Source organism: Amblyraja radiata, chromosome 8, assembly GCF_010909765.2.
Source record: "Amblyraja radiata isolate CabotCenter1 chromosome 8, sAmbRad1.1.pri, whole genome shotgun sequence".
NCBI lineage: Eukaryota > Metazoa > Chordata > Chondrichthyes > Rajiformes > Rajidae > Amblyraja > Amblyraja radiata.
The window spans coordinates 71526188-71552698 of NC_045963.1; the positions used below are offsets into that span (position 1 = coordinate 71526188).

At 43.5% G+C, this 26511-nt stretch overlaps 1 protein-coding gene and 1 long non-coding RNA gene across 2 annotated transcripts; one reads left to right on the top strand and one right to left on the bottom strand.

Moving 5' to 3' along the window:
• Positions 1-6455: 6455 nt before the first annotated feature.
• LOC116976372 lies at positions 6456-8797 on the top strand. The gene is made up of 3 exons (XR_004412940.1): positions 6456-6503; positions 7569-7735; positions 8592-8797. It is a non-coding gene; the product is annotated as an uncharacterized LOC116976372 (long non-coding RNA).
• Positions 8798-10467: 1670 nt separating this feature from the next.
• foxa2 (forkhead box A2) lies at positions 10468-14606 on the bottom strand. Its single transcript, XM_033026210.1, has 3 exons — positions 14490-14606; positions 13562-13977; positions 10468-12599 (listed from the first exon to the last, which is right to left on the bottom strand). The coding sequence occupies exons 2-3, from the start codon at positions 13646-13648 to the stop codon at positions 11400-11402; spliced, it is 1287 nt and encodes a 428-aa protein (XP_032882101.1). The 5' UTR covers positions 13649-13977; positions 14490-14606; the 3' UTR covers positions 10468-11399.
• Positions 14607-26511: the final 11905 nt, after the last annotated feature.

A 26511-nucleotide genomic window follows, 5' to 3' on the forward strand; every position in this document is an offset into this window, starting at 1 on the left:
AATTTCTCCAAAAGGGTGCTTTAAAAATGAGAATAGACTAAGTTCTAGTGATCTGGTGTGTGTGTGTGTGTGTGTGCGTGCGTGCGTGCGTGCGTGTGTGTGTGTGTGTGTGTGTGTGTGTGTGTGTGTGTGTGTGTGTGTGTGTGTGTGTGTGTGTGTGTGTGTGTGTGTGTGTGTGTGTGTGTGTGTGTGTGTGTAAAATGTGTGTGTGCGCGTGAGTTCATATATAGTAATGAATTTCCAAAAAGGGTGATTTAAAAATAATGATAAATTAAGTTTCAGTGTTCTGGTGTGTGCGTTTGTGTACGTGTGAGAGTAAGTGTTGTGTGTGTGAGCTTGTGTGAGTGCGTGTGTTTTGTACATCAGATGAGAGACGGCGTAATTGCGATGCGGGGTCTCACAGATTGAGTCTCCCCTCAGTCTTGGTCTCTTGCTGAAGTAGTCATCCCTGATTTTCTGCCACTGCTAACGCAAGCGAGAGAGCAAAAAAAAAAGTGCTGTCACATTTGCTAATTATATGCAGATAAAGTAACAAGTGCGAAATGTAATTATATTGCCCTGCAGAAGTAAACGGAGCAGTCAGAGTCTTATTATAGGCGGTAGTTGTGTCGTGTTACCACGACATACGTCTGAGTGTACAGTCTATAGTGTACCAGGTCTGAAACGAAGGCATTTTTGGAGCCGCTTCTGACATTTCAAATCTTTTTGGGAGAATCCCTGTGTAGATTTGGTGTTGTGAGTCGGATAGACATTCACAATGAGGCCCCCCCCCTCTTTCAGCTGGATTCGCTCTGCGATGCAAACGCCGCCACTTTATAACCTAATTAAACTCCTCCACCCCCTTTTCCAGGTTCTCGAAATAAAAAAGACAGCCGCTCTTCGCTGAGTCCGTTTTCTGTCCCACTTGGCACCATGGTTGCAAGTTATGTCTGTACAGAAATTCTCTTTTTATTCCATTGAAGGGTTAAAATAAAAGAAGAAGAAATGACTCTGCTTTTGAAGATACACTTTGTTCTCTTCGTTGGCCGGAGACCTTTCTGTTTTCTCCTTTCGGTTGCTAATTAATGCAATCCCCATCAAAAGGTATTAAGAAGTTCTTAGGTCCTGGGCCGACGAGATCAGGCCGATAACTTCGTGATAGCACATCATACAACACATCAAACCCAATTTACCGTTAAATGTTGCAGTATAAAACCAAGTTTCACCGCGGCATTTTTACACCATTCGGCATATTTCTCCTTCAGAAGGTCGGCGTTTAATTCTATAGTGAATTTAATGCCGAAAATCGATTGACCTTTTGTTCATTATCCGAGATCATCTTACAATCAAATCCTTACAAAATATTACTATTATACCGTGACGAGAAGGGGTTTATTTAATGTGGGGAGGGAAGGGCTGCTTTGAACTTAGATATCAAAAGGCCAGTTGTGTTTAATTCAGCGCTGGAGTGAGTTGACAAAAGGTTATTCGCCGTCAAACGATGTGAAATGAAGTGCGTGGACATACACTCATTTAATGACAAGTAATTGACAAATCCGAAGACTCGCATTACTAGAGGAATGGAACTTTATTAATTATTTAACAACGATTACCCTTTCCGCGTGTCCTGCACAGAACCGGTCATGTATTGGAAATATGACAAGTTAAATCACACATGGGGTGGCGGGGAGAGCGAGTGGGAAAACGCGGCAGAATGTCTACCCACGGGTCGATAACCACCGCAGATTCTGAAACAAATGATTTTTTTGTGTGACGCAAATCCGCTCTCGTTGGACGATTATAAATTAAATAGGCAAAAGACGATATATATAGAGATGGATAGACAGACAGAGAGAGAGAGAGAGAGAGAGAGAGAGAGAGAGAGAGAGAGAGAGATCAGAACTGAGTCTGTAGAAGGGTCTCGACCCGAAACGTCACCCATTCCTTTACTCCAGAGATGCTGCCTGTCCCGCTGAGTTACTCCAGCATTTTGAGTCTATCTTCGATTTAAATCAGCATCTGCAGTTAACATAGAAACATAGAAAATAGGTGCAGGAGGAGACCATTCGGCCCTTCGAGCCAGCACCGCCATTCATTGTGATCATGGCTGATCGTCCCCTATCAATAACCCGTGCCTGCCTTCTCCCCATATCCCTTGACTCCACTAGCCCCTAGAGCTCTATCTAACTCTCTCTTAAATCCATCCAGTGACTTGGCCTCCACTGCCCTCCGTGGCAGGGAATTCCATAAATTCACAACTCTCTGGGTGAAAAAAATTTTCTCACCTCAGTCTTAAATGACCTCCCCTTTATTCTAAAAAGACTGTGGCCCCTGGTTCTGGACTCGCCCAACATTGGGAACATTTTTTCTGCATCTAGCTTGACCAGTCCTTTTATAATTTTATATGTTTCTATAAGATCATCCTTCTAAACTCCAATGAATACAAGCCTAGTCTTTTCAATCTTTCCTCATATGACAGTCCCGCCATCCCAGGGATCAATCTCGTGAACCTGCGCTGCACTGCCTCAATCACAAGGATGTCCTTCCTCAAATTAGGAGACCAAAACTGTACACAATACTCTAGATGTGGTCTCACCACAGTTCTTTCCTACACATAGATAGCTGCCTGACCCGCTGTTACTCCAGCACTTTACATCTCTCTCTGATATAAAGTAGCAGCTGCAGTTCCCTGTTTCTATAGAAAGAGCGAAAGATAGGCAGACAGATAGGAAGACACCCTCGCAGGGTCCTCGACACGGAGGATGACTTCAATTCTCTGGGTGCTGAGTTGTGGGGTGAGGTCAACGTGTAACCCACTGATTCTGGGAATGAGGTGACTGAAGGGTCGTGCGGGTAAATATCGCGCTCTTTCCAATGTTTAATCTATATGCTACCGACGAATGCGCTCGAATTTCCCAATGCATCCTGAATGTCCCTCCTCCATTCTGACCGGGTTTAAGGATCTGGAATCCCGGGAGTCTTTGAGGGGGATGTTGAGCCTCTCAAGGAGGATTTAAGAACATCATTGACTTGTTCCCAAAGCCCACTTGGTAATCTAATGCCACGACGGAGCCGTAGAACAGAGTGTCTGGTGGCCTTCCAGTGGACATGCAGAAATGGATAGATAGATGGCCTGGATGGAGTGGGTATGGCGAGGATGTTTGAACTGATGGGAGAGTCCATGAGCAGAGGTCCAAGCCTCAGAATTAAAGGACCGAGGAAGTTATTTTAGGAAGGAGATGTGGAGGAATTTATTTAGTCAGAGGGTGGTGAATCTGTGGAATTCATTGTCACATGGCCAAGTCAATTGATATATTTATGGCAAAGATAGATAGATTCTTGATTCGTACGGATGTCAGGTGTTATGGGAAAAGGCAGGAGAATGGAGTTAAGAGGGAAAGATAGATCAGCCATGATTGAAAGGCGGAGCTGACTTGATGGGCCGAATGGCCTAATTCTGCTCCTATCATTTATGAACATGAACTTGTGAGATAACGTGTGTAGATAATGTTGGTGGTACATCTCCAATGTCGTCCTAATCCATTTTCAAGAGAGCAAGGATCACTGCTGCCCGGTGGACCATGAGTACCAGGATTGAATTGAAAATAAAACGGCAATATAATTCCAAGAGTAGACCATCCATCTCCTCAGCCTGTTCCATCATATAATGGGCCAACGTTTAACCATATCCTAAAGCCATCCGTCCACCTCGGCTCCTAGCCCCTTTATACCTTTGTCTAAGCAATCGCAACCAATCCCCATATGTAACGCAATTAATTGGGCAAGCAAGGACTATGATATCATATTATGTGGTAAAGATCACCCCACCCCCGTGTCCACTATACTAACCTCCTTGATGGTCTGCATTTGATCTGGTCGTGTCGCCTACTCCGAAATCCCCAAAAGATTTCAATACAACTTGATCCTAAATTTTAGGATTCTTGGCACAACTAATGGTTTGTAACCTTTATCGGGCCTCAGACAGATCATGCGACGCCACATTACCGACCCGAAACGTCACCCATTTCTTCTCTCCAGAGATGCTGCCTGTCCCGCTAAGTTACTCAAGCATTTTTGTACGTCGTCACGTTGAACTAAATAACCTGTTTCTCTTTTTGCGGAAACAGTCCAATACGTTAGTCAAAGGCAGATTTGCTCGTGTATCGGTTATTTTAGAACCCACTCGTTTTATGATTTTACGAGATGTTTACAATGCAGGCATATTTATCATTTATATTCTCCCGGCCCATAAAACATAATTTTATAAAAATGTAAAGTTGACATAGAATCATTTTGTTTTAGGAAAGTGAGGGTCTATGGTGTTAATTGCTCTCGTGTTGTTGGCTTGGTTTGATTAAAACTGCCAGAGCTATCGTGTAGGAATCGATCTCCACGCTATCTCTCTCTGGTTTCATCTTTCTCTTTCTTCGCTTAATCCCACTGTGACAATGCGACCCTTCGCACCCGCTGCTCGTTTCGTCGTTCAAGACATTCGTTTAAGACCCTGCCGACTTGTTGTTTAAATCACTTTAAAATATATACGAATCTAATTGGCATCGGTCAACATGAAATCACTGTTCAAACATCCGGGAGGCTAAATTAGAATAACTTCTCGGATTTTTATGGAAACCAAAAGACTAACAATAATGGGTCATCACAAAATAAATGCGGAGCATTTTAGTGTTTGAGTTATAACAGCGATGACCGAGTCGTTATCCCAATATGGTGAATTGAAGCATAATGCATAGTAACAGCAGGTTGATTAGGCAACGATGCTGATAAAACACTGTAATAAAACTGTTGTAATTAACCGCAGAGCTGGAAACAAGTTAATTTCCTTCCTTGATTTCTTTAAACCATATTTAACCCTGAATAAATAACGGGGATGCAATGGGGATTGGAAACATCCAGGTATTTCAGATTGTCATTTATTATACTTTCCGCTACGGCTTGACCCTGTAATTTTTCAAAGGGAAGCCGGAAAATATCATACGTCGGAGGGCCACGTTTTTTAAATGTTGGGGGGAAAGCATGTGCAGCTGTTTTTTTTCTGAAGATCACATTGGGGGACAAGTGCGATCTGTTTGTTACGTGGTCTTCTCTTCCTATCGCTCACACATCGACAAACAGGAGCCCTCTTCCCAATCCTTAGTGTACTCTTCTTCCTGAGGTTGCTTTCTGTTTCGCCATTATCTAACTCCGCTTGCCTTATCTGTTTAAAAAAAAACGATGCCCGGGCCATTGTTCACAGAGATAAAAAAAAAACAATCTCCAATTCCCTGAGCGCCACTTATTTAAAACAATGCATTTCGTATAATTAGCCGATGCATCAAAACGTGAATGTCTTGAAAAATCTGTTAGCTGCAATTATCTATGCATCCATCCCACTCCCCTTGTTTCTAATAGTTGTGCCCATATATCTCGTTCTAATTGTCTGCAAGTTATATGTGCTTATCTGACCTCCATTAACAGCTACTTGTCTGTCGGACATATTACGCTTTTATTTCTGAATCAATCCGGCCACAATAAGTCTCAGCAGTGACCATCACTCAGTCGAGTAAATCCAATTAAAAGAGGCATCTTTTCGTTATTAAGTTCGTCTCTTCATAGATGTCAATATAATTATTGTATGTTCTTTTTTTTTTAAACTTAAAAGTAACCTGGAACTCGAGTGGCTTCTTGAAGAGAAATGACTCTCCTTTCGAAAATAAGTAGCCTACTTGAGTTACGAGGCTCCAACCCGAATTTAATACTTAGCTACCGTGAAATTGAAAGATTCTCGTTTTAAGCTAAGATGCGAACAGATTTAGTGAGCGCGCGTTGATTGCTTCGTTCCGTCTGATTTCAATTTGATCGCAATCCCCTCTAATGCAAACCAAAAATTAAAAAAAATCTTCCAGGTTAAAGTAGCGAATGTTATTTCCAGTTACAATCTTAATTTAACAAACTAGGCCGATTCTCCCCCTTTCTTTATCGCACCCTACATATAATACTTAATAAAAGCTGTTGGTACAGGTGAGACGCCGACCATGGCGGGAAAGGTTTAGGATCAGTTTATCTGATATTAAACGGAATATATTTTTTTAAAACATTTCCTTTTCAACCTTAAACCCACTGGCGTTTTGTAGATAAACGTACCTGATGCTCATAGATCCAACCGCGCCGGTAGTCCTAACTCATGAGGCTCCGTTCTGACTGTAAAGAAGTCGATGCAATGCAGGATTATTTGAGCACCACACAGCCAGTGTTGACTTTAGCACAAAGCAAAGATTTCACTGCCCGGCGAGGTCCAAAATGATTATTTTACCAAGATATTGATCGGTGTCATAAAATTCCTTTAAACACATCGCACGAAAAATTAGGAAGAATAACGGATACCTGTGGAAACTGATTGCAGTGTGACGTGCAAGAGCAGATAGATTTTTCGTGTTTACTTTTCCCTATTTATTCACCGATCACATGCAATATCTTATTAATAAAGTCAGCATATAGTATGGAGTTTGGACTGAGCGCGGATGAAACAGGTACCAAAACACAGCAAATCTTTAATATCGGGACACATGGTGTAAAATGGTCTCGCGCTGTGTGTGTGTGTGTGTGTGTGTGTGTGTGTGTGTGTGTGTGTGTGTGTGTGTGTGTGTGTGTGTGTGTGTGTGTGTGTGTGTGTGTGTGCCTGACTGTTTTTGTGCCTGCCTGTTTGTGTGCATCTGTGCGTGTGTATGTGTCTGGCTGGTGAAAATATATATGTATGCGAGTGTGTACGTTTGTTTTAGCTGGTGACAAATGTGTGCGTGTGTGTGTGTTTTAGCTGGTGAAAATGTGTGTGCGTGAGTTCATATATTGTATGCCGGGGCGCGTTTTATAAACGCATTTGTATTTTAAACGGAACTGCACATACACAGAAGTGTTAACACACACACATATACATATATTGTTTAAATATATATAACAACTATTCTATGTGTGAATGTGTACGTGTGTGTGTACGTGCAAACATATAAACAGATACAAATATATAATTAGTTAACTATCGTTAACTATATATATGCTCTCTCTCTCTCTCTCTCTCTCTATATATATATATATATATATATATATATATATGTCCATATATATCTATATATATATCTATATATATATATATATATATAGAGAGAGAGAGAGAGAGAGAGAGAGCGAGAGAGAGATAGTATATTTATTTTTATTAAATTCGCCCACTGTGTAATTATATTATACACTGTCAGGATTGGATGTAATGCGGCAATTTATCTCGCTGGATCACTGAAGTGAGAGACATTTTTAAGTAGTTTAAAAGCGACCCCCTGACAATGGTCCTGTAATATGGAACATGCAGGTTACAGCATCGCATTCACATGTCTTTGTCGCCGGTCCTGGCTCATTCCTAGCTCCATTCTGTCTCTCCCCGGGAGGCCTTTATGTGATAATGAAACACATTTCATGGTTGGTTCGCGACGTGTGTGTCCTTAGAGCGAGATAGAAGTTGCTCCGCGGCGATTGCAGATGCAACGGTGTGTTGGGACAATGTGGATTTAGAAGAGGACTTAATGTTGTTATTTTTGATCGAACAGAAACACCATCGGCGCGTGGGAAACTATATCCGGAATTGGGAGATGACAACAATCTCATCCAATACCCTTTTTTATTAATGTCAAAAGTCCTGACTGTTTCGCCTCTCTTAATTCCACTTCTTAAGTTTACACAAGATTCTGAAACCAATTCCGTCCATTGGCAAGTAGTACGTTTACATATTTTCTCTAGATGGTCTTTTGAGGGCGAGAACGCCACCATACATTGCAACAGTGTGTTCCCTTTCATGTCATCCCAGTGCCTGCTCGAGAAATGCGTGGCCCGTCAGGCAACCCGTTTATCACGGGTCTAAAATCATGTCTTTCATATAACCAAGGCCCCTCGTTTTTATTCAGGGCCGTAGGGAAAGCAAGGCTAGTTGAAACAAGAACTGCAAAGCCGAGCATGGCACGATTTCAACTCATATAAAGTTGTCACTATCAACATAGCTCTTTTTGTATAGTGCTGATCTGCATTTATTAAATTCGACAAGCATATAGAAATAAGCGTAAAATTCCAGGGGGGTCTCCTGAAATTAACAGCGGACCTGGTCCTTGCATCTTTATACTGAATCCTGGCTTACATTGCAATTACATTGCGTGCCTTAGTAGAAACAAAAATGCTTCAGCTTCTCAAAATCGGTATTACACTTTGCCCTCAGCCTTCAGAATCCATGATGCTGTTAACGTCAAAAGCTTGAGGGGGGGGGGGGGGGGGGGGGGGGGGGGGGGGGGGGGGGATACTTTATGTAAAACTAAAAGTGAACTATTTTAAGTGTGCTACCTAATTGTTAAATGTATTGCAAACTGAAACCAGCTGGCATGTTCAAAACTCTATTATATCAATATTCTGAATGTGTCCATAAAACGTGCCATTTTGTGCGGTGGCTGGAATTACCTAAACCTGATTTTCGTTCCAGCCCCAGTTTTGCCGGTACTGTAATTGAAATCATTATTACTTTAAAAAATGAATTGTGTCTTGCGCTCGTGTTTTTAAAAAAAATCTTTATGATATTAACACGTCAGCATAGATAAGGAGAGAACAAGACGCGAGCTAATGAACGTATTATCTTACAAAACAATGATGCCGGCCGGGAGATGGAATGAAACAGATAAGAGGGAGAATCTGTCCCATAACTCGAACTTCAACCCCAGAATTCTACCAACGACTTCAGAACATGTTGAAGAGCAGCCCGATTTAAGTCAATAAAGCAGAATGATATCGGAACCAATTCATAATATCACGCCATTTTATTTTAAGATGCTTGAAGTGATGCTTGAAAGACAATTTTAATAATTCAAATTATTATCGCCACGCCATGCACATTCACAAAACAGGAATACAGTTATATCTCGGAAACGCAGAAACGACCGTGCGAGCAAATTGTGTGCGGTTGCTGGTTTAAACTGAAGATAGACACAAAACGCTGGTTTAACTCAGCAAGCCAGACAGCATCTCTGGTGAAAAAGAAAAGGCTAGCGAGTAGGCTGGGAATATTGGTTAAACGGGAAAGCTGTCAAAGCTGTCCCACTTTTCTTGTTCGAAATTAAATTTAAAAAAGTCAGATAGCATAATGACAAAATAATAATCGTATTTCACGACCCCGTATCATTAGCATCAGAGTTTTCAATCGCGACCATCCATTGCGACCGTGTCCATTGCGGCTAAGTGGTTGTGTTTAATTAAACAATTATATCTGTCTGATCTCATTGCAGACAATTCATTCAGGGCCAGTCGGTATCTGACCCTCTATCACCTGTATATCAAAGGTTTTCACCTACTGTGCACTGAACGTAACAAAAAAAAAATATCGAATGAATCTTTCCCAAATGTACGGAACAGCGCCCGTCAGCATTTCACGAGAATATTAGTAGGTGCAGCATATATCTGCGTTCAATATCCATTTTAGCTGAAAATTAATAGGGAGCGTAACCGTTTGTCAATCAACGCTAGCTGGGTTCTGTATTGATGCAAGATAAACATTCCTTTAAAATGCCATTCTACTGAAAGAGCAGTAATGCTTTTCTCAACTAGGGAAACCTACACCGTTTAAAAAAAAACAGAAGCAAAGACAAGAGAGGGACAGACTGACTAACCCTTCACCTGGCGCCTATCCACCCAGTTGCTACAGCACCATGACAGGGGGAATATAAACCGACACAGACTCTCCAGCGCTCCCTCCCCCTCACCTGCAACACTATTAAAAAGAAACACACAAAACTCTTACCTGAGTTGCAACACAAGCCTTATTAAAGCAAGCCTTCTTGGCTCCCTAAACAACTGCCCCCGTTCATTTAGCACAAGGTACGCGGTCACTCCGCATTAGTTCGGCTGGAGACACAAGGCACTGTAGGTGCTGGGATCTTGGGCAATAGAACCACAAAGTGCTGGAGGAACCCAGCGGGCCAGGCAGCATCTGTAGAGGGAACGGGCGGGCGACGTTTGGAGGTTGGAGAAGGGTCCCGACTTAAAACAGCCGACTGGTCCATTCCCTCCCCAGATGCTGCATGACCCGATGAGTCCCTCCAGCATTATGTGTTTGAGTTGAGCTGGAGTCCAGATCTTAACATTACTTGCGAAAGAAAAAAATAAGCAACTGGGAAACATCTAATTCTTTCACCTGAGTCGTATCACAAGCCAAACGTTCTCGGCACACTGTCTATAAAACTGTCCCCGTTCATTCAGTTACTTCAGCATTTTGTGAATTATGTTAACATCCAAATTTAGGTGTGCAAAGTAAATTATTTTCAGCGCATTGGTATTGAATCTTGCGACAATTAACCCTGCTGATCAGGAAGTCCCTTTCTATAAAGGTATTTTCAATCGCCTGATGAGATGGATTTAGTCAATAGGAACACAATGCGATCAGATCATTAAAAAAAAGAATCACATGTTGTTAAATCGGAGGAAAATATGTTCGTTTATTTTTTGTGTGTGTGTTATTACACTTGTCTTTTTTATAAATTGTTAACATTTCAACGCGAAAGAGAAAGAGAGAGAGAGGGAAAAAAAGTTTCTTTTTTAAATTTCTTACAACGGAAAGCAAAAAGAAAACATATATATATCCTCCGCACTAAGATCTACAGTTTAACAATAAATTAAGTCACTTTCGGGTCGTGTAGCAAAATGGGAATTATGAAGTCGCCGGCCCCCGGGATTGCGGGGAGCTTTGGACAATTTTATGAAATTACCAAAAGTGCAACGATTTGTGAACAATGAACTTTTCGCTTACGGGAGCTAGCGGGACAAAAGTCGCCACTGCGGTTTGACAGAATTAGTTGTGTACATCTAACATTTAACACTTCTTTCGAATATATATTCTGAAATGTTGGTAGTCCGCTACCAAAACAGACGTATGCAAGTCATAAATAAAGCATACACAAACCATAAATTACTCGTTGATTTTTTGGTTGTTGTCGTTTAAAATGGTGGCAATGTTCCTTCATGGGTTTGGTTATATTTAGTTGTGTTGCAAAGGAAAGGACTGCTCGTTTTGGGTCCTCGTTGGAAAGTTACAGGGTGCATTCTAAACTGTACACAGAAATATAATGGATACGTTGCCTTATTCTGAACCCCTCTGTAGTTTAACAAAAAAAAAACCCCATTTAAAACGGTGCTCGCAGCACAATACCATCTAACCTGCCCCCTTCCTTCCCATACCCACCCCACCCCTCTAAAACGAAATCGCTAAAAACAACCTGACAATTAACAGTTTGAAAACATCAAAAATATTTTTTTCCAATACTTGGCCACAAACAACAATTTTTTTTTCAATTATTATTACAAAATGTACACAGTCGCAAAGTCTTTATGTGCGTGGAAAGTTTTGTTTTTTAAGAGGAGTTCATGATGGGTCTGGAATACACACCTTGGTAGTAGGACGGGTCGCCCGCAATGGCTGTCGACTCTAAGACCGTTTTGGGGTTCATTGGGAGATTGGTAGACATTGGGGAGTTGTAATTGGAATAGTGCATCACCTGTTCGTAGGCCTTCAAGTCCATTTTGTGGTGCTGTTGCTCGGAAGACATTAAGTTGTTGATTGAGAACGGGTGGTTGAATGAGTAATGGTGGTCTGGTTTAAGGTGACCCTGGGCTTCCGCGGGGATGTGAGACAGGACCGAGTGGTGCTGGTGGTGCATCAAGTGTTGCTGGGCTTGAGACACCACGTTGACGGCGTGAGTGTGCTCCGGGCTGAGACCAGAGGTGGGCTTCAGGTCCACCATGGACCTCTTCTGCTCGCTTCCCGGGGAGCCGCTGGAATGCGGGGACTCGTTCCCGGCGCTGCTCTCTGAGCTGCTGTTACCGCTGCCGGCGGAGCCCGCCTCCGTGCCTTTCCTATTCGGGTCCTGAGACCCTTTTACCGCTAGCTTCTTGTCGCACTTGAAGCGCTTCTGCCTCCGGAGGTAGCAGCCGTTCTCGAACATGTTGCCAGAGTCGGGGTGCAGGGTCCAGAACGAGCCTTTCCCCGGCTTGTCCGGAGACCTGGGCACCTTGAGGAAGCAATCGTTGAAGGACAGAGAGTGGCGGATGGAGTTCTGCCAGCGCTGCTGGTTCTGGCGGTAGAAAGGAAAGAGGTCCATGATCCATTGGTAGATTTCGCTCAGGGTTAACATCTTGCTCGGAGATTGCTGGATGGCCATGGTTATGAGGGAGATGTATGAGTAAGGAGGCTTCGCGTGGGTGTAACTGCGGCGGTAGGTCTTGGGATCCCTTGATCTGTTGAGGTTGGACTGGCCGTACATCGGGCTCATGCTCATGTTGGTGTAGGAGGTCAGAGCGTTCATAGATCCGGCCTGAGCGTTCATGGGGCTCATGCTGGGGCTAAGGGCCGTCATCCCGGCTCCCATGCCGTTCATTGCTCCTGCACCGGGAGACATGCCGGTCATGGCCGGGCTCATACCGGTGCCCACGTAAGACATGTTCATGGAACCCGCCGTCATGTTGGCCGTGGTACCCATAGCAGACATACTCATGTAAGTGTTCATGCCATTCATTCCAATCCCCGGGTTCATGTTGCTCACGGAGGGATAACCCTTGAAAATAATAAAATAAAAACATGGTCAATGATACAAAATTCACCCAATGATTTGAACGTCCACTGTTCTCCGCACCAATGTGTTTTATGTTATTTTAAATATCTGAAGAGACCCGAAACGTCACCCATTCCTTCTATCCGGAGATGCTGAGTTACTCCAGCATTTTGTCTCTATCTTCTGTGCTTTATTTTGAAACGGCTGCAAATTGTCCTTTTCTGTGTTAGCAAGGCTAATTGATCATTTTACAATTATATATGTATATATATAAAATTGTAAAATGATCAATTGGCCTTTTTCTATATATAATTGTAAAATGATCAATATATATATATGTTTACAATTCTCATTTACAATGAGATATTTTCTTATTTTATAGGAATAAAAAGTTGCACTAATTAATGAAGCAATCGCCCAGTAGCTATCTCAGAACAAACCCACTTCTTATTGTTCAAATTATTTTCATTTCTACCTTAGGGTCCCCAATGAACAGAATGGTTGGTTTTAAATGGAAAGAAACGACGCATATACTTTGCTATTAATTTAACACGAACGACATCAGCAAAAAAAAAGTGTGTACATCTCAAAGCCCAGAGGCATATAAAGAAAAATTAAACAAGAAAAAAAACAATAGCCGACGGATTGTGAATACACTTTCATTAATATATATCCGAGCACCGCCTGGACGAAACTTAACATCTGTTTTTTTGCGTAAATAATGTGAGATATAATCGCCGAGTAAAGAAAAGTTGAATAAGTTATGTCTCCAGCGCATCGAAGTATTTAAATGCACAGCGGAAACTTTATTTTAGCCAAATAGAACTTTGTTTAAAGACTATTGCGTGCAAATCGAGGAGGAATTGGAGGCGCCGCAAGTCAATATTTGATCACAAAGTTAATATTATCTTAAGGCTAATATTATCTTGTACATAAAGAGGATTGCATTTTGTGCTGAAGCCTACCTCGGGCTCTGCATAGTAGGAGCTCCAGTCCGTGTGTTCGTGTCCTTCCATTTTCACTGCGCCTAGCATGCTGGAGGTAGAATGCATGCGAACAATCGGGAGGCAGAGAGACAGAGAGAAAAGTTCCTGCTGAGAGAGAGAAAAAAAAGATCCCGGGCGCCGGATCACCCCCCTGTGTCGGATTGCGAAATAGGGTTATTTGAAAAGCGCTGGCTGCTGTAAACTGCCGCCAGAAGCGATCCGAAGCGGCTTGTGATGACAGTGGCTTGAAGTGACGTGGATGGCTGGCGGTGAACTGTGATATAGCTGTGTGCGCGCCACACCAACCTCCAATCCAAATTTCCTCGCAGCCAATTTGAATAATCATCTCACACCTAGTCGTGAGTGCGTTTCGATTCTCCCCCTCCATTGTACACCTGCCAACAGCATCAAAAAGGCAACGTTTGCATAGATTCATTAAACCTTAATCGGATTTTGTTCCATTTAATAGTGGAGTTAACACAAAAACAGCTTCGAAGTTGCATCTTTCACAAGGCTGATTTATTTTTTCCAAAGTGTGGCGTAATAATTGGTTATACTATCCAACATATGGTGGGATATTATTTATTAACTAATAGATTCAAATACATAGACGGCTGTGGAGGCCAAATCAATGTATATATTTATGGTGGAGATTCGCAGATTCTTGACCAGTAAGGATATCAGGGGTTGTGGGGAGACGGCAGGTGAATGGGGTTGAGAGGGAAAGATTGAATGGCGGAGTAGACCTGATGGGCTGAATGGCCCAATTATGCTCCTAGAATGTGTGAACTTATGAACTATTAACTTACAGATCGAATTGATATTTTTTCTGGCTGTCATATCTAGTTGAGCGAGGCATCAGGAACGAAAAAATAATTGTTCGTTAACAAAATCGATCGGAACATACTTATTTTCCTACTCTGGCCGACGACATTCAGAGGTCACAGACTAACTGGCTTGGGCGGTAAATTGCTGCTCAGAGGAGCCCCTTGGAAGGTTACATCTCGAGGAAATGTGGACAGAAAAGCAAAGAAAGCATTTTTTTCGGGAAAAGATAAGGAAATTCGATAGAGAATTAAAGTACACTCATGTACTCTCTCGATAGTTACAAAATTCCGGAGTAACTCAGCGGGACAGGCAGCATCTCTGGAGAGAAGACGGGTCTCGACCCGAAACGTCACCCATTCCTTTTCCTATCCAGAGATGCTGCCTGTCCCGCTGAGTTACTCCAGCATTGTGTGTCTATCTTCGGTGTAAACCAGTATCTGCAGTTCCTTCCTGCACGGAGTTTAGGGTTGGCTTAGTCAGTCTGTGGAGGGGGGGGGGGGGAGGGGAGGAGGGAGGGAGGGGGGGGGGGGGAGGGGGGGGGGGGGTAATACAAAACTTTTCACTAGGGTGGAAACTTTATAAATACCGACTGATATCCCGTGAAGAAATTAAAATTGGCCTATGAGATGCTGGTGAAATTGCGAATCGGTAAATATTATTTGTATTTTTAAACATTTAGCTACCTACCTACCCCGGTACAATGACAAACACATGATATATATATATATATATATATATATATATATATATATATATATACAGACAATTATCATATTTCACATTATTATTATCAAGTATTATTCTGTTCAACCTTGGTATTATTTGATTATTTGAATTACATTCAAGTAACGTTTTGTACATATAATTACAGTCCACGTGCCCGTGTTTATCAACAGTTGTTTAATGGATTCACCAAGTTTAATACATTAAGAGTCTTCTGAAATATGCCTTCACTGGACACAGGGTGAGCTGGTGGCTTCTGTGAACGCACCACCTACGGGTACTCTGGGGGAACCTACACCACCGTGTGGTTTTAACAGCAATTAATAAACAAAATAGCACTCAGTTTATTGACCGTTTCGTTTACAGTTCAGTCAATTTTAATTGGCGGCGGGACAGGCTGAGGGGGGTTGGGGGGCGGTGGGGGAGGGAAAACTAGACAAAAAACATGCCTTTACCTTCCTTGTTGCTATCCAACAAGTCCTGCACTACATCTAAGGCCGTTGTGGCACAGTGCTGCTGTTTGGAGCGGTATTGTCGAGAGAAACATATTCGGCGTTTCAGATTGAGGACAACTTTCAGGTGGATTTTTTTTTGTCGAGTTAAGAGCCCATACGAAAAATAAGAGTAGTACAAGTTAGACCGAAAATGCTGGAGTAACTCAGCGGGACAGGCAGCATCTCTGGATAGAAATAATGGGTGACTTTTTGGGTCGAGACCCTTCTTCAGACTGCAGTCCCAGCCAGAACAAATAAATTCTTACTTGCAGCAGCACAACAGAATATGTAAAGATAGTACATAGTGGGGAATAATGTTCAGTGCAAAATAAAGTCCAGTAAATCTCAGATTAAATATAGCCCAAGTGGCTCCAATGAGTTAGATGGGAGGTGAGGACCACTCTCTACTTGGTAATAATCTGTGGAGTTTGGTGCGAGACTGACTCCAACTGAAAGTGTTATCTATATTCCAAGTGTTACCCTTGTCCCCGCTCTCCCAAGATGCTGCCTGACCCGCTGAGCTACTCCAGCACATTGGAGTTTTTAAAAGCTCCATTTGAAAGTTGTACTCAATCTGAAACGTCGATTATATTTCTCTCTCCACAAACTGCCTGACCTGCTGGTTACTTCCAGCATTTTAATTTCAGAATTCCAGCATCTGCCGATTTTTATTTGCTCTTTGATATTAGGAGAACGATAACATTTTCAAAGGTGTTTAATTGCCGTATGCACCGAAAACTGAACAATGGAATTCTTATTTGCAGCTGCATAACAAGTCTGTACACACAATTCTCACAGGTTACATAATACATCAAACAAGTTTAACACATTATTTTTTAAATCACATTTGAAAACAATTTAAAATCTTTTTGCTTTAAGATTTATGGTAGAGTTGCTGCCCTACAGCGCCAGAGTCCCGGGTTCGATCCTGACAACGGGTGCTGTCTGTACGAAGTTTCTCACTGTGACCGTGTGTGTTTTCTCCGGGTGCTCCGGTTTCATCCCACAGTCCAAAGACGTAAGGTTAATTGGCTTCAGTAAATTTGTAAATTGTCCCAAGTATCCCTAGTCCCTAGCACTAATAGGATAGTGTTAGTGGTCGCTAGTCGGCGCGGACTCGGCGGGCCGAAGGGCCTGTTTCCGCGCTATATCTGTAAAGCCTAAAGTAGGCTGAATTCTAGCTTAACGTCATCCGAGCTTCATTGCGCACTAATATGATATTCCACGGGATACCCAGCAAAATGGTGTTGATAGAGATTCCTCCCATCCATTAGCTCTGATTTGCCCCCAACGCGCCTCGTTGGTATCAACGCAAATTGCACGTTAGCCAGGATCACATCGAATGGCGGACACACAGGAGCGACCAAGTAACCCGTCCCTATCCATGTCCTCCATGTCCTCCAGAGATGCTTAGGAAGGAACTGCAGATGCTGATTTAAATCGAAAATGGACACAACATGCTGGAGTAACTCAGCGGGACAGGCAGCATCTTTGAAGAGGAGAAATGGGTGACGTTTCGGGTCTTTCTCTCCAGAGATGCTGCCTGTCAGGCTGAGTTACTCCAGCATTTTGTGTCTATCCTCCAGAGATGCTGCCTGGCCCGTCCTTTGAGTTACTCCATCACATTGTGCCTTCGTTTGTATACCAGCATCTGCAGTTCCTCGTGTCTACATTATACCCACGGCTTCTTTGGAGGGAGGGGGGGGGGGGGGGGGGGGGGGGGGAAGCATTAGAGGGTTATTGAAATGACAATTAAATCACCGCGCTCAGTCATAACTCTCGCGAGCCTCGCTAGAATCTATTTTTATGGTTGAAAATAAATGTGAACATTCACCGTGGATGGGAAAGGATTAGAGGCATGTGGGATAAACGCGGGCAAATGGGTGCTGGAGGAACCGCAGATGCTGGAATCTTGAACAAAACACAAAAGTGCTGGAGGATTGTGAGAGAAATATACAGAGTAAACGCACATAGCCATTGCACACAGTAGCGGAATCGAGGACCAGAGGAGTTAGGTTTAAGATGAGAGGGGAAACGAGTTAATAGGAAGCTGAGGGGTGACTTTTTACACAAAGGGTGGTGGGTGTATGGAACGAACTGTCAGAGGAGGTAGTGGAGGCAGTTACTATCGCAACGTTTAAGAAACATTTAGACAGGTACATGGATATACACGGGCCAAACGCAGGCAGGGGGTAGACCAGGTGGGATATGTTGGTCTGTGTGGGCAAGATGGGCCGAAGAGCCTGTTTCCATGCAGTATGATTCTATAACAAACTCAGTGGGCCAGGCAGCATTTGTGAACAGAAATGGTCAGACAAAGTTTAGGGTTTGGACCTTTCTTCGGATCTAGTTTGGATAGATCGTCTTGCTGGGTATGGAAGTGTTGGGCCGATCGGCCCCATTCCGTGCTGTAGGACTCTATGGCTCTAATAACTTGGGCCGACTATTGTCCTCTCTGCGGCGTGGATGCCATCCTGGGTGGAAGTGGGGTACCAGAGTGAGGAATGGTTGGAAATTTACCGCCCCCCCCCCCCCCCCCCACACCTAATCACATCTAAGATAGACACAAAAAGCTGGAGTAACTCAGCGGGTTAGGCAGCATCTATGGAGAAAAGGAATAGGTGATGTTTCGAATCGAGACCCTTTCTTCAGACTGAGGAAGTCTGAAGAAGGGTCTCGACCCCGAAACACCACCTTTCCTCTAGAGATGCTGCCTGTCCCACTGAGTTACTCCAGCATGTTGTGTCTATCTTCGGTTTAAAGCATGACCCGTGGTTCCTTCCTACACATCTAATCACATCTAACAGGTCGGTTCAGTCAATCCGATCGCGCATATTTCGCTGTCGCTGTTAGATAGAGCTCTAGGGGCTGGTGGAGTCAAGGGATATCGGGAGAAGACAGGCACGGGTTATTGATAGGGGACGATCAGCCATGATCACAATGAATGGTGGTGCTGGCTCGAAGGGCCGAATGGCCTCTTCCTGCACCTATTTTCTATGTTTCTATGTTAACCCGCAAGGCCTGTTAACGGTCGCGGCCAGGGACGAGGGAGAGCGGTGGAGTGTCCACATTGTTTAGGGAACAGCGCAGTTACACTGCAAGGTGAATGTTTACTGTGAAGCACCTCGTCTAGCCGCGCAGCAGCGAGGCCGCAGCGTGTATACTATTTGAAATCTGAAAGGCTCTGGTTCTGATTGTTATGTTCCCTTTCAGCTTTCCTTTACCCCAATCGGCTTTCCCAACTTAAACTGCAACTTAAAATGAACGTTAAGAGGTGTCGCGATCCTTTTACAAGAATGATCCCAGGAATGAGTGGGTTAACCTATGATGAGCGTTTGTCGGCACCGGGCCTGTACTCGCTGGAGTTGAGAAGGATGAGGGGGATTGAGGGGGAACCTCATTGAAACATAAAGAACAGTGAAAGGCTTGGATAGAATGAATGTGGAGAGGTTGTTTCCACTAGTGGGAGAGTCTAGGACTAGAGGTCATAGCCTCAGAATTAAAGGAGGTTCTTTTAGGAAGGAGATGAGGAGAAATGTATTTAGTCAGAGGGTGGTGAGTCGGTGGAATTCTTTGCCACAGAAGGCTGTGGAGGCAAAGTCAGTGGATATTTTTCAGGAACAGATAGATAGATTATTGATTAGTACGGGTATCAGGGGTTATTGGAGAAGGCAGAAGAATTGGGTTGGGAAGGGGAGATAGATCAGCCGCGATTGAATGGCGGAGCAGACTTGATGGGCCGAATGGCCTAATTCTGCTCCTGTCACTTATGACCCGAATCAACGCCTGTCCATTCCCTCCATAAAATGCTACCTGGCCCGCTGAGTTACTGCAGCACTTCGTGTTTCACTCGGGATTCCAGCATCTGCAGTCGCCTGTATCTCCTTTAAAGTATTCACCCGGCTTTCTCTCTCACTTTCCCCAAGAGATGAAGACTAATTTCATTTTCTGCCATTAGAAAGGCGGATTAAAAGAAAGAGGATCGGTTTACTGTCAAACAATTCAGTGATAAACCCCCGGTATGAAATGTTTTCTTATAGTGCTGCAAATGATCGCAATCACAATGTATACATAAATAAAGTTGGCCGAGGGTTCCCCCTGATGGCCGTCCGCTGCTAATTCAACCACCCGAGCCGCTGAGAATATTCTTCAATTAACACAAAACGCTGGAGTAACTCAGCGGGACAGGCAGCATCTGTGGAGAGAAGGAATGGGCGACGTTTCGGGTCGAGACTCTTCTTCAGACTTTCCTTCAACAGCTCAGAACTGTGAAACAGCACCTCACAATTAAGGAGTATCAATGTAGCACCCAGAGTAGTAATTGTGGGTCCAAACTCCATGGCTACTCCTGCACCTATTTTCAATGTTTCTATGTTTCAAACACCTATACATGACAATTAGCAGTTCATGGGGCTTATTCATAGTTACAGTGAAATTGAGTCACACAGCAATAAAACAGGCCCTCCGGCCCAACTTGCCCACACCGGCCAACACGTCCCATCTGTACTAGTCCCACCTGCCTGTATACCTGCCTACAGACATGTCCAACATGGCCATTGCCCACCAGTCCCATCGGCCATCATGTCCAACATGTCCCTTGTCCACTAGTCCAACCTGCCTGCGTTTGGCTCATACCCCTCTAAACCTGTCCTATCCATATAGCTGTCTAAATGTTTCTTAAATGTTGCGATAGTCCCTGCCTCAACTACCTCCTCTGGCAGCTCGTTCCCTACACCCACTACCCTTTGTGTGAAAAGGTTACCTCTCAGGTTCTGATTAAATCTTTGGCGGTGCTGGCTCGAAGGGCCAAATGGCCTACTCCTGCATCTATTGTCTATTGTCTTTCCCCCCTCACCTTAAACCTTTGCCCTCTGGTTCTTGATTCCCCTATTTTGGGCAAGAGCCTCGGTGCGTCTATCCGATCTATTCCCCTCATGATTTTGTACTGCTCTGTAAGATCACCCCTCATTCTCCTGTGATCCAAAGAAGATTTTCTGTTACGACAGACAATAAAGTTTTCTGAATCTGAATCTGAATCTGAATCTGAATAGAGTCCCAACCTGCACAACCGCTCCCTATAGCTCAGTCCCTCAAGTCCGGGCAACATCCTTGTGCTCTGGAATTATGAGTCTTTTTTTCGTAAACCATTATCTGCATTTCTTTGTTTCTACTCTTTTTTAATTGTCAAATGTACCGGGACCAGAATGCTGCAGCTTTACAGGTACATTAACACAACAACACAACAACATATTGAGTGAATTATCAAATTATACCAGGTAACCAGATCATAATAGTGATCTTCTGACTGAAGAAGGATCTTGACCCAAAACGTCACCCATTCCTTCTCTCCAGAGATGCTGCCTGTCCCGTTGAGTTACTCCAGCATTTTGTGTCTATCTTTGGTGTAAGCCAGCATCTGCTGTGCCTTCCTACTCACTTTAAATGTGGGCCTCCTCTGCTGTGTCTGTGACCCTGTGCCTCAGGTCAACTGCAACAATATTCCTTCCAATATTTAATATGTAAAAGAATATGTGTGTGTTCATGATTGTGGTTATAGTTTGTTTGGTTGTTTGTCTGTTGTCTTTTTGCCCAAAGTCCGCGAGCATTGCCACTTTTCATTTCACTGCACATCTCGTATGTGTATGTGACGAATAAACTTGACTTGACTTGGCTTCTCAACTGAAAGCCTTTCTATTGTTGAAGGGTAGTAAAAATGTACCACTAAGATCCACTTGGCTCTTAACGAGATGGGTACTCTGCTAAAACCTTGTTTGTTTAATACTGTAACCAAAGCAAATGTCTCATGATTAAAGAAAAGTTAAAAAACAAAATATTGTTTTTATTTTAATCCGGAGAGGATTAAGATGCCAACCAGAAATGTCAACTGTCCAGGTTCTCCAAAGATGTTTGAGTTTAGTTTATTGTCATGTGTACCGAGGTAGAGTGAAAAGCGTGCTATCCAGTCAGCCATCCAGAAAGAGGATACAATGATTACAATCGAGCAATCCACAGTGCACTGGTACAGGATAAAGGGAATAATGTTTAGTGCAAGATAAAGTGCAGTAAAGTCCAATCAAAGATAGTCCGAGGGTCTCCAATGAGGTAGATAGTAGCTCAGGGCTGCTCCCTAGCTGTTGGTAGGATGGTGCAGTTGCCTGATGACTGAAGATGTTCACAAAAAGCTGGAGTAACTCAGCGGGACTGGCAGCATCTCTGGAGAGAAGGAATGGGTGACGTTTCGGGTCGAGACCCTTCTTCAGGCTGGTGTTAACTGAAGATGTTGATAGTCGAAGATAGTTGAAGTTGCCTGATCCGCTGAGTTACTCCAACTGCATGTTCAGCACACAGTGAAGATGTGCATTCATAAACCACCTTCTCGATATCAGCATTGCCCCAAAGGGTTTGCAGTGAATGCATTATTTTTAAATGTTGCTTTGATGAAATATATGGCTATCGGAAAAGTGTGAATATAAAATGATGGGCAGAAACTATTCCAAAACAACTTGCTTTGATTTCGAATCCTGATATTTGGAGTTTTGTTTGGGTTTATTGTCACGTGTACCGAAGCACAGTGGAAAGCTTTTTTGGTACATGCTCTCCAGTCAGCGGAAATACTATACATGATTACATTCAAGCCATCCACAGTGTACAGATACAGGATAAAGGGAATGACATTTAGTGCAAGGTAAAGTCCAGTAGAGTCTGATTAAAGATAGTCCGAGCGTCTCCAATGTGGTAGATGGTAGCTCAGGACCACTATCTGGTTGGTGAATGGATGGTGCAGTTGCCTGATGACAACTTGGAAGAAACTGTCCCTCAATCTGGAGGTGTGCATTTTTACACTTCTATACCTCATGCCAGATGGGAGAGGGGAGAAGAGAGAGTGGCCGGGGTGAGGCTCAACACTTTCCTACCGGCCTTCCTCTATGTATGTGGCAAATATGTACCAATGCCTTTTGAACAATGAATGCATGTTTTACTCATTTACTTTCAAATGAACTGACTTCAGTAAGAAGTTTGGGGTTGTTACAGTAACACAGCAGAAGAGTTGCTGCCTTACAGCGCCAGGGAGCCGGGTTGAATCCTGACTGCGGGTGCTGTCTGTACAGAGTATATATGTTCTCCCTGTGACCGTGTGAGTTCTCTCCAGGATCTCCGGTTTCCTCCCACATTCCAAAGATATACAGGTTTGTAGGTTAATTGGCTTTGGTGAAAATTGTAAAATTGTCCCTAGTGCATAGCTTAATCTTAGTGTAGAGGGTGATGACTGGGCAGCATGGACTCGGTGGGTCGAAGGGCTTGGTTGTGTGTTACATCTTTAAAGTCTAAAAATTGGAAGTCTAATATTGGCAAATATTTGCTCAGAACAGCAAATTCTGCTTTGGCACTCAATATCCCACATCTCCTTAACTTCCCAGTTTAACTTTGAAGAAATAAACATGTAGAAATTGACACATGGAATGATGGAAGCCACTCGATGATCTCAGGTTGGAATTACAGTCCACATTCTGGAATTTGCATTCCATTGCTAAATTATTTAAATCAGACCCATTGTCTTTCCAGAGGAATAGGTTGGGATGTCTGTATGCCTGCACCTAGTGTGGGAATGCAGGACACAGTAAGAATGAAATCAGGAAATTAGAAGCACATGCAACAAGGATAATAAAACAATCATGGGAAACGTTAACTCTCCTCAAGGTATGCCTACTTTGAAGAAGTTCTCCTCCTCTCTCCGACAAGAGTTCTGCAATAGTCTTTTGCTGCACCCAGTCTGTGCTGAAGTAGTCTTTAGGCTGCAGGACATGGGGGCAGGGTGTGGTGGAGACTCCCCTCCAAAATAAGGGATGGGACCCACACCAATGGGACACATGAGTGGCAAGGGTGGGGGAGAAATGTGTGAAAGTTGTGTGTAAACAGTATTGAATGTCTGTATAGGCTCCAAAAATGTCGGATGAATTTTTTGCACAGTTCATGTATTGTATATATTTATTATTTGAATAAAGTCAATTTAAAATAAAAAGTACCGTCTATATCTCTCATTCCTCTTTCCCCAGCATCTCTGGATAGAAGGAATGGGTGATGTTTTGGGTTGAGACCCTTCTTCAGTTTGAAGAACAGATCAGACTGAAGAAGGGTCTCGACCTGAAACGTCACCCATTTCTTCTATTCAGAGATGTTGCCTGTCCCGTTGAGCTACTCCAGCATTTTGTGCCTACCAAGGGCTGAAAACACATGGATAAAGACGATGGAGTCACAAGGAACTGCAGATCCTGGAATCTTGAGTGAAACACTGAAACACTAAAACTGAAGAAGGGTTTTAACCCAAAACGCTACCTGATCCTTCTCTCCAGAAATGCTGCCTACCCGCTGAGTTACTCCAGCATTTTAAGTCAATCATTGCTGGAGTAACTCAACGGGTCATGCAGTATCTCTGGAGTGAATGGGCAGGTGATATTTTTGGTTTGATCAGCCCCTACCCTATTTCAGATGAAGAAGATGTTAGTGGTGAAAAGTACAATGTATTAATATATAATTCCTCTTATTTTGATGCTGATATTAACCTGTGCATGTTAAAGTCTTAAAATAACAGGCATACCAGTGTAAAGAAATGTATTCACTAATATCATCAATAATGACTTACAAGTTATTGTACAAGGTATAAAATCATGAGAGGAATAGATCGGGTAGGCGCATAGAATCTAGGGAGGTGAAACCAGCAAGGACCAGAGGCCATAGGTTTAAAGTGAAGGGGAAAAGATTTAATAGGAATGTGAGGGGTAACTTTTTCACACAAGGGCAGTGGGTGTATTGAACAAGCTGCCAGATGAGGTAGTTGAGGCAGGGACTATCGCAACATTTAAGAAACAATTAGACAGGTACATGGATAGGACAGGTTTGGAGGGATATGGGCCAAACACACGCAGGTGGGATTGGTGTAGCTGGGACATGTTGGCCGGTGTGGGCAAGTTGGGGCGAAGGGCCTGTTTCCACACTGTATCACTCTCTGCCTCTATGTTAAATTTATTTCTCAAAACAAAATGCAATTTACTTTCAAATTAAAGTTTAAATCTGTCGGCTGCTCTCCCATTCCTCGCTGTGATGGTTTCCAGTTAGAAATTAGTAATTCAATTCTATTTTGACCATGTTATCAAATCAGATTAAATTAAATTGGGCAGCATGGTGGCGTAGTGGTAGAGTTACTGCCTTACAGCGCCAGTGAACCCGGTTCGTTCCTGATTACGATTGCTGTCTGTATGGAGTTTGTACGTTCTCCCTGTGACCTGCGTGGGTTTTCTCCGAGATCTTCGGTTTCCTCCCACACTCCAAATATGTACAGTTTTGTAGGTTAATTGGCTTGGTAGAAATATAAAATTGCCCCCAGTGTGTGCAGGGTAGTGTTAATGTGCGGGGATCACTCGGTCGGTGCGGGCTCGATGGGCCGAATGGCCTGTTTCAGCATCGTACCTCTATACTAAACAATCAGAAAGATCTAACAGTTGCTAATCTTCCCCACTTGGTGATGGCTTACACCAATTAGTACCTTCCCCGAGACGTGTATTGAATAATCTAATTCCAAGCGGTCTGAAAGGATTTAAAAATTGTTTATTTCTGTTGCTGATTTCCTTCCTTCCCATTGTGACTCTGATGTGCATGGACACACAGTTTGTCCATTTATGCTGTTAGCGTCTGACAAAGTGGAAATGGAGCTAACCTAAGCAGCCGTCGTTAACTGAGTGCAATGTAAGCCAAGACTAATATGCCCAAGCAACAGGCCTCTGCCCTTTTGACATTTTGAAGTAAGCATTCCCTGGTGGAAGCCTTTTAGATCACCCTCCTTGTATGGTGTGGATTGCACCTTTGTTAAGTGTTGACCACTTTTTTTGGCTCAGTTACTGCACTGCAACTGAGAAGGGCACTGATATTAAACAGATTAACACCTCGTTGGCTCCCCGCTGACGTTCTCTAAACTTGACTTTCTTCAGCTAGGAAGTCGCATACTGCTCGTGACACAGAGCCCCTGGAGGGGGTTACAGATGCTTCCTGGCAATGCAATAGCACAGCTGTCCGCTCACCTTCTCCTCCACACAGGTTTTAACTTTAACAATGTGGAGCTTGCAAATTCATCACCGCGGTTATGGATTAGGTGATACAATGAAGGGCAGATGTTGTTGGCTTACACAACAATTATGGGGGTTGGGGGGTGGGGGGGGTGGGGTGGGTGGAGTGGGGAGAGAAAGCTGGAAGAGGTGAGTAGTAGGACAAGGGACCCGACCCAAATCGTCACCCATTCATTCTCTCCAAAGATGCTGCCTGTTACTCCAGCTTTTTGTGTCTAACTTGGGTTTAAACCAGCATCTGCAGTTCCTTCTTACACAAAACATCACCCATTCATTCTCTCCAAAGATGCTGCCTGCCCTGCTGAGTTACTCCAACATTTTGTGTCTATGTTTGAGTGATAGATGGATACAGATGAGGGATGGTGGAGGGGTGTGGAGGGGGGCTTGCAGTTCTTCTATCCTTATTTCACACCTTTTGTTGTTTCATCTCTGGCTTCTGTCCAACCATCTCCCATCAACACACCGCCCCCCTCGCTTGTATGACTCATCAGGTTTTGCCCTACCCCACCTCTCCTCCAGCTTTCTCTCCCCCCTGCCCCACCACAATCAGTCTGGCCTCTCCAGGCTTTTCTATGCTAACAGTGATTGGTATCTCCCTGATCTGTTCTCTCTGAGCTGATTAATTCTGATATAATTCAATAACAAATGAAGTCCCCTCTTGAAGATGTTAGTACAGTCTGCACTGATAATTTCCCACTTTGATCTCTCATGCTAGAGGATCTTGAATTGCAATCAGTGTAGTAGTCTGATCCAGTAGCCGGCGATG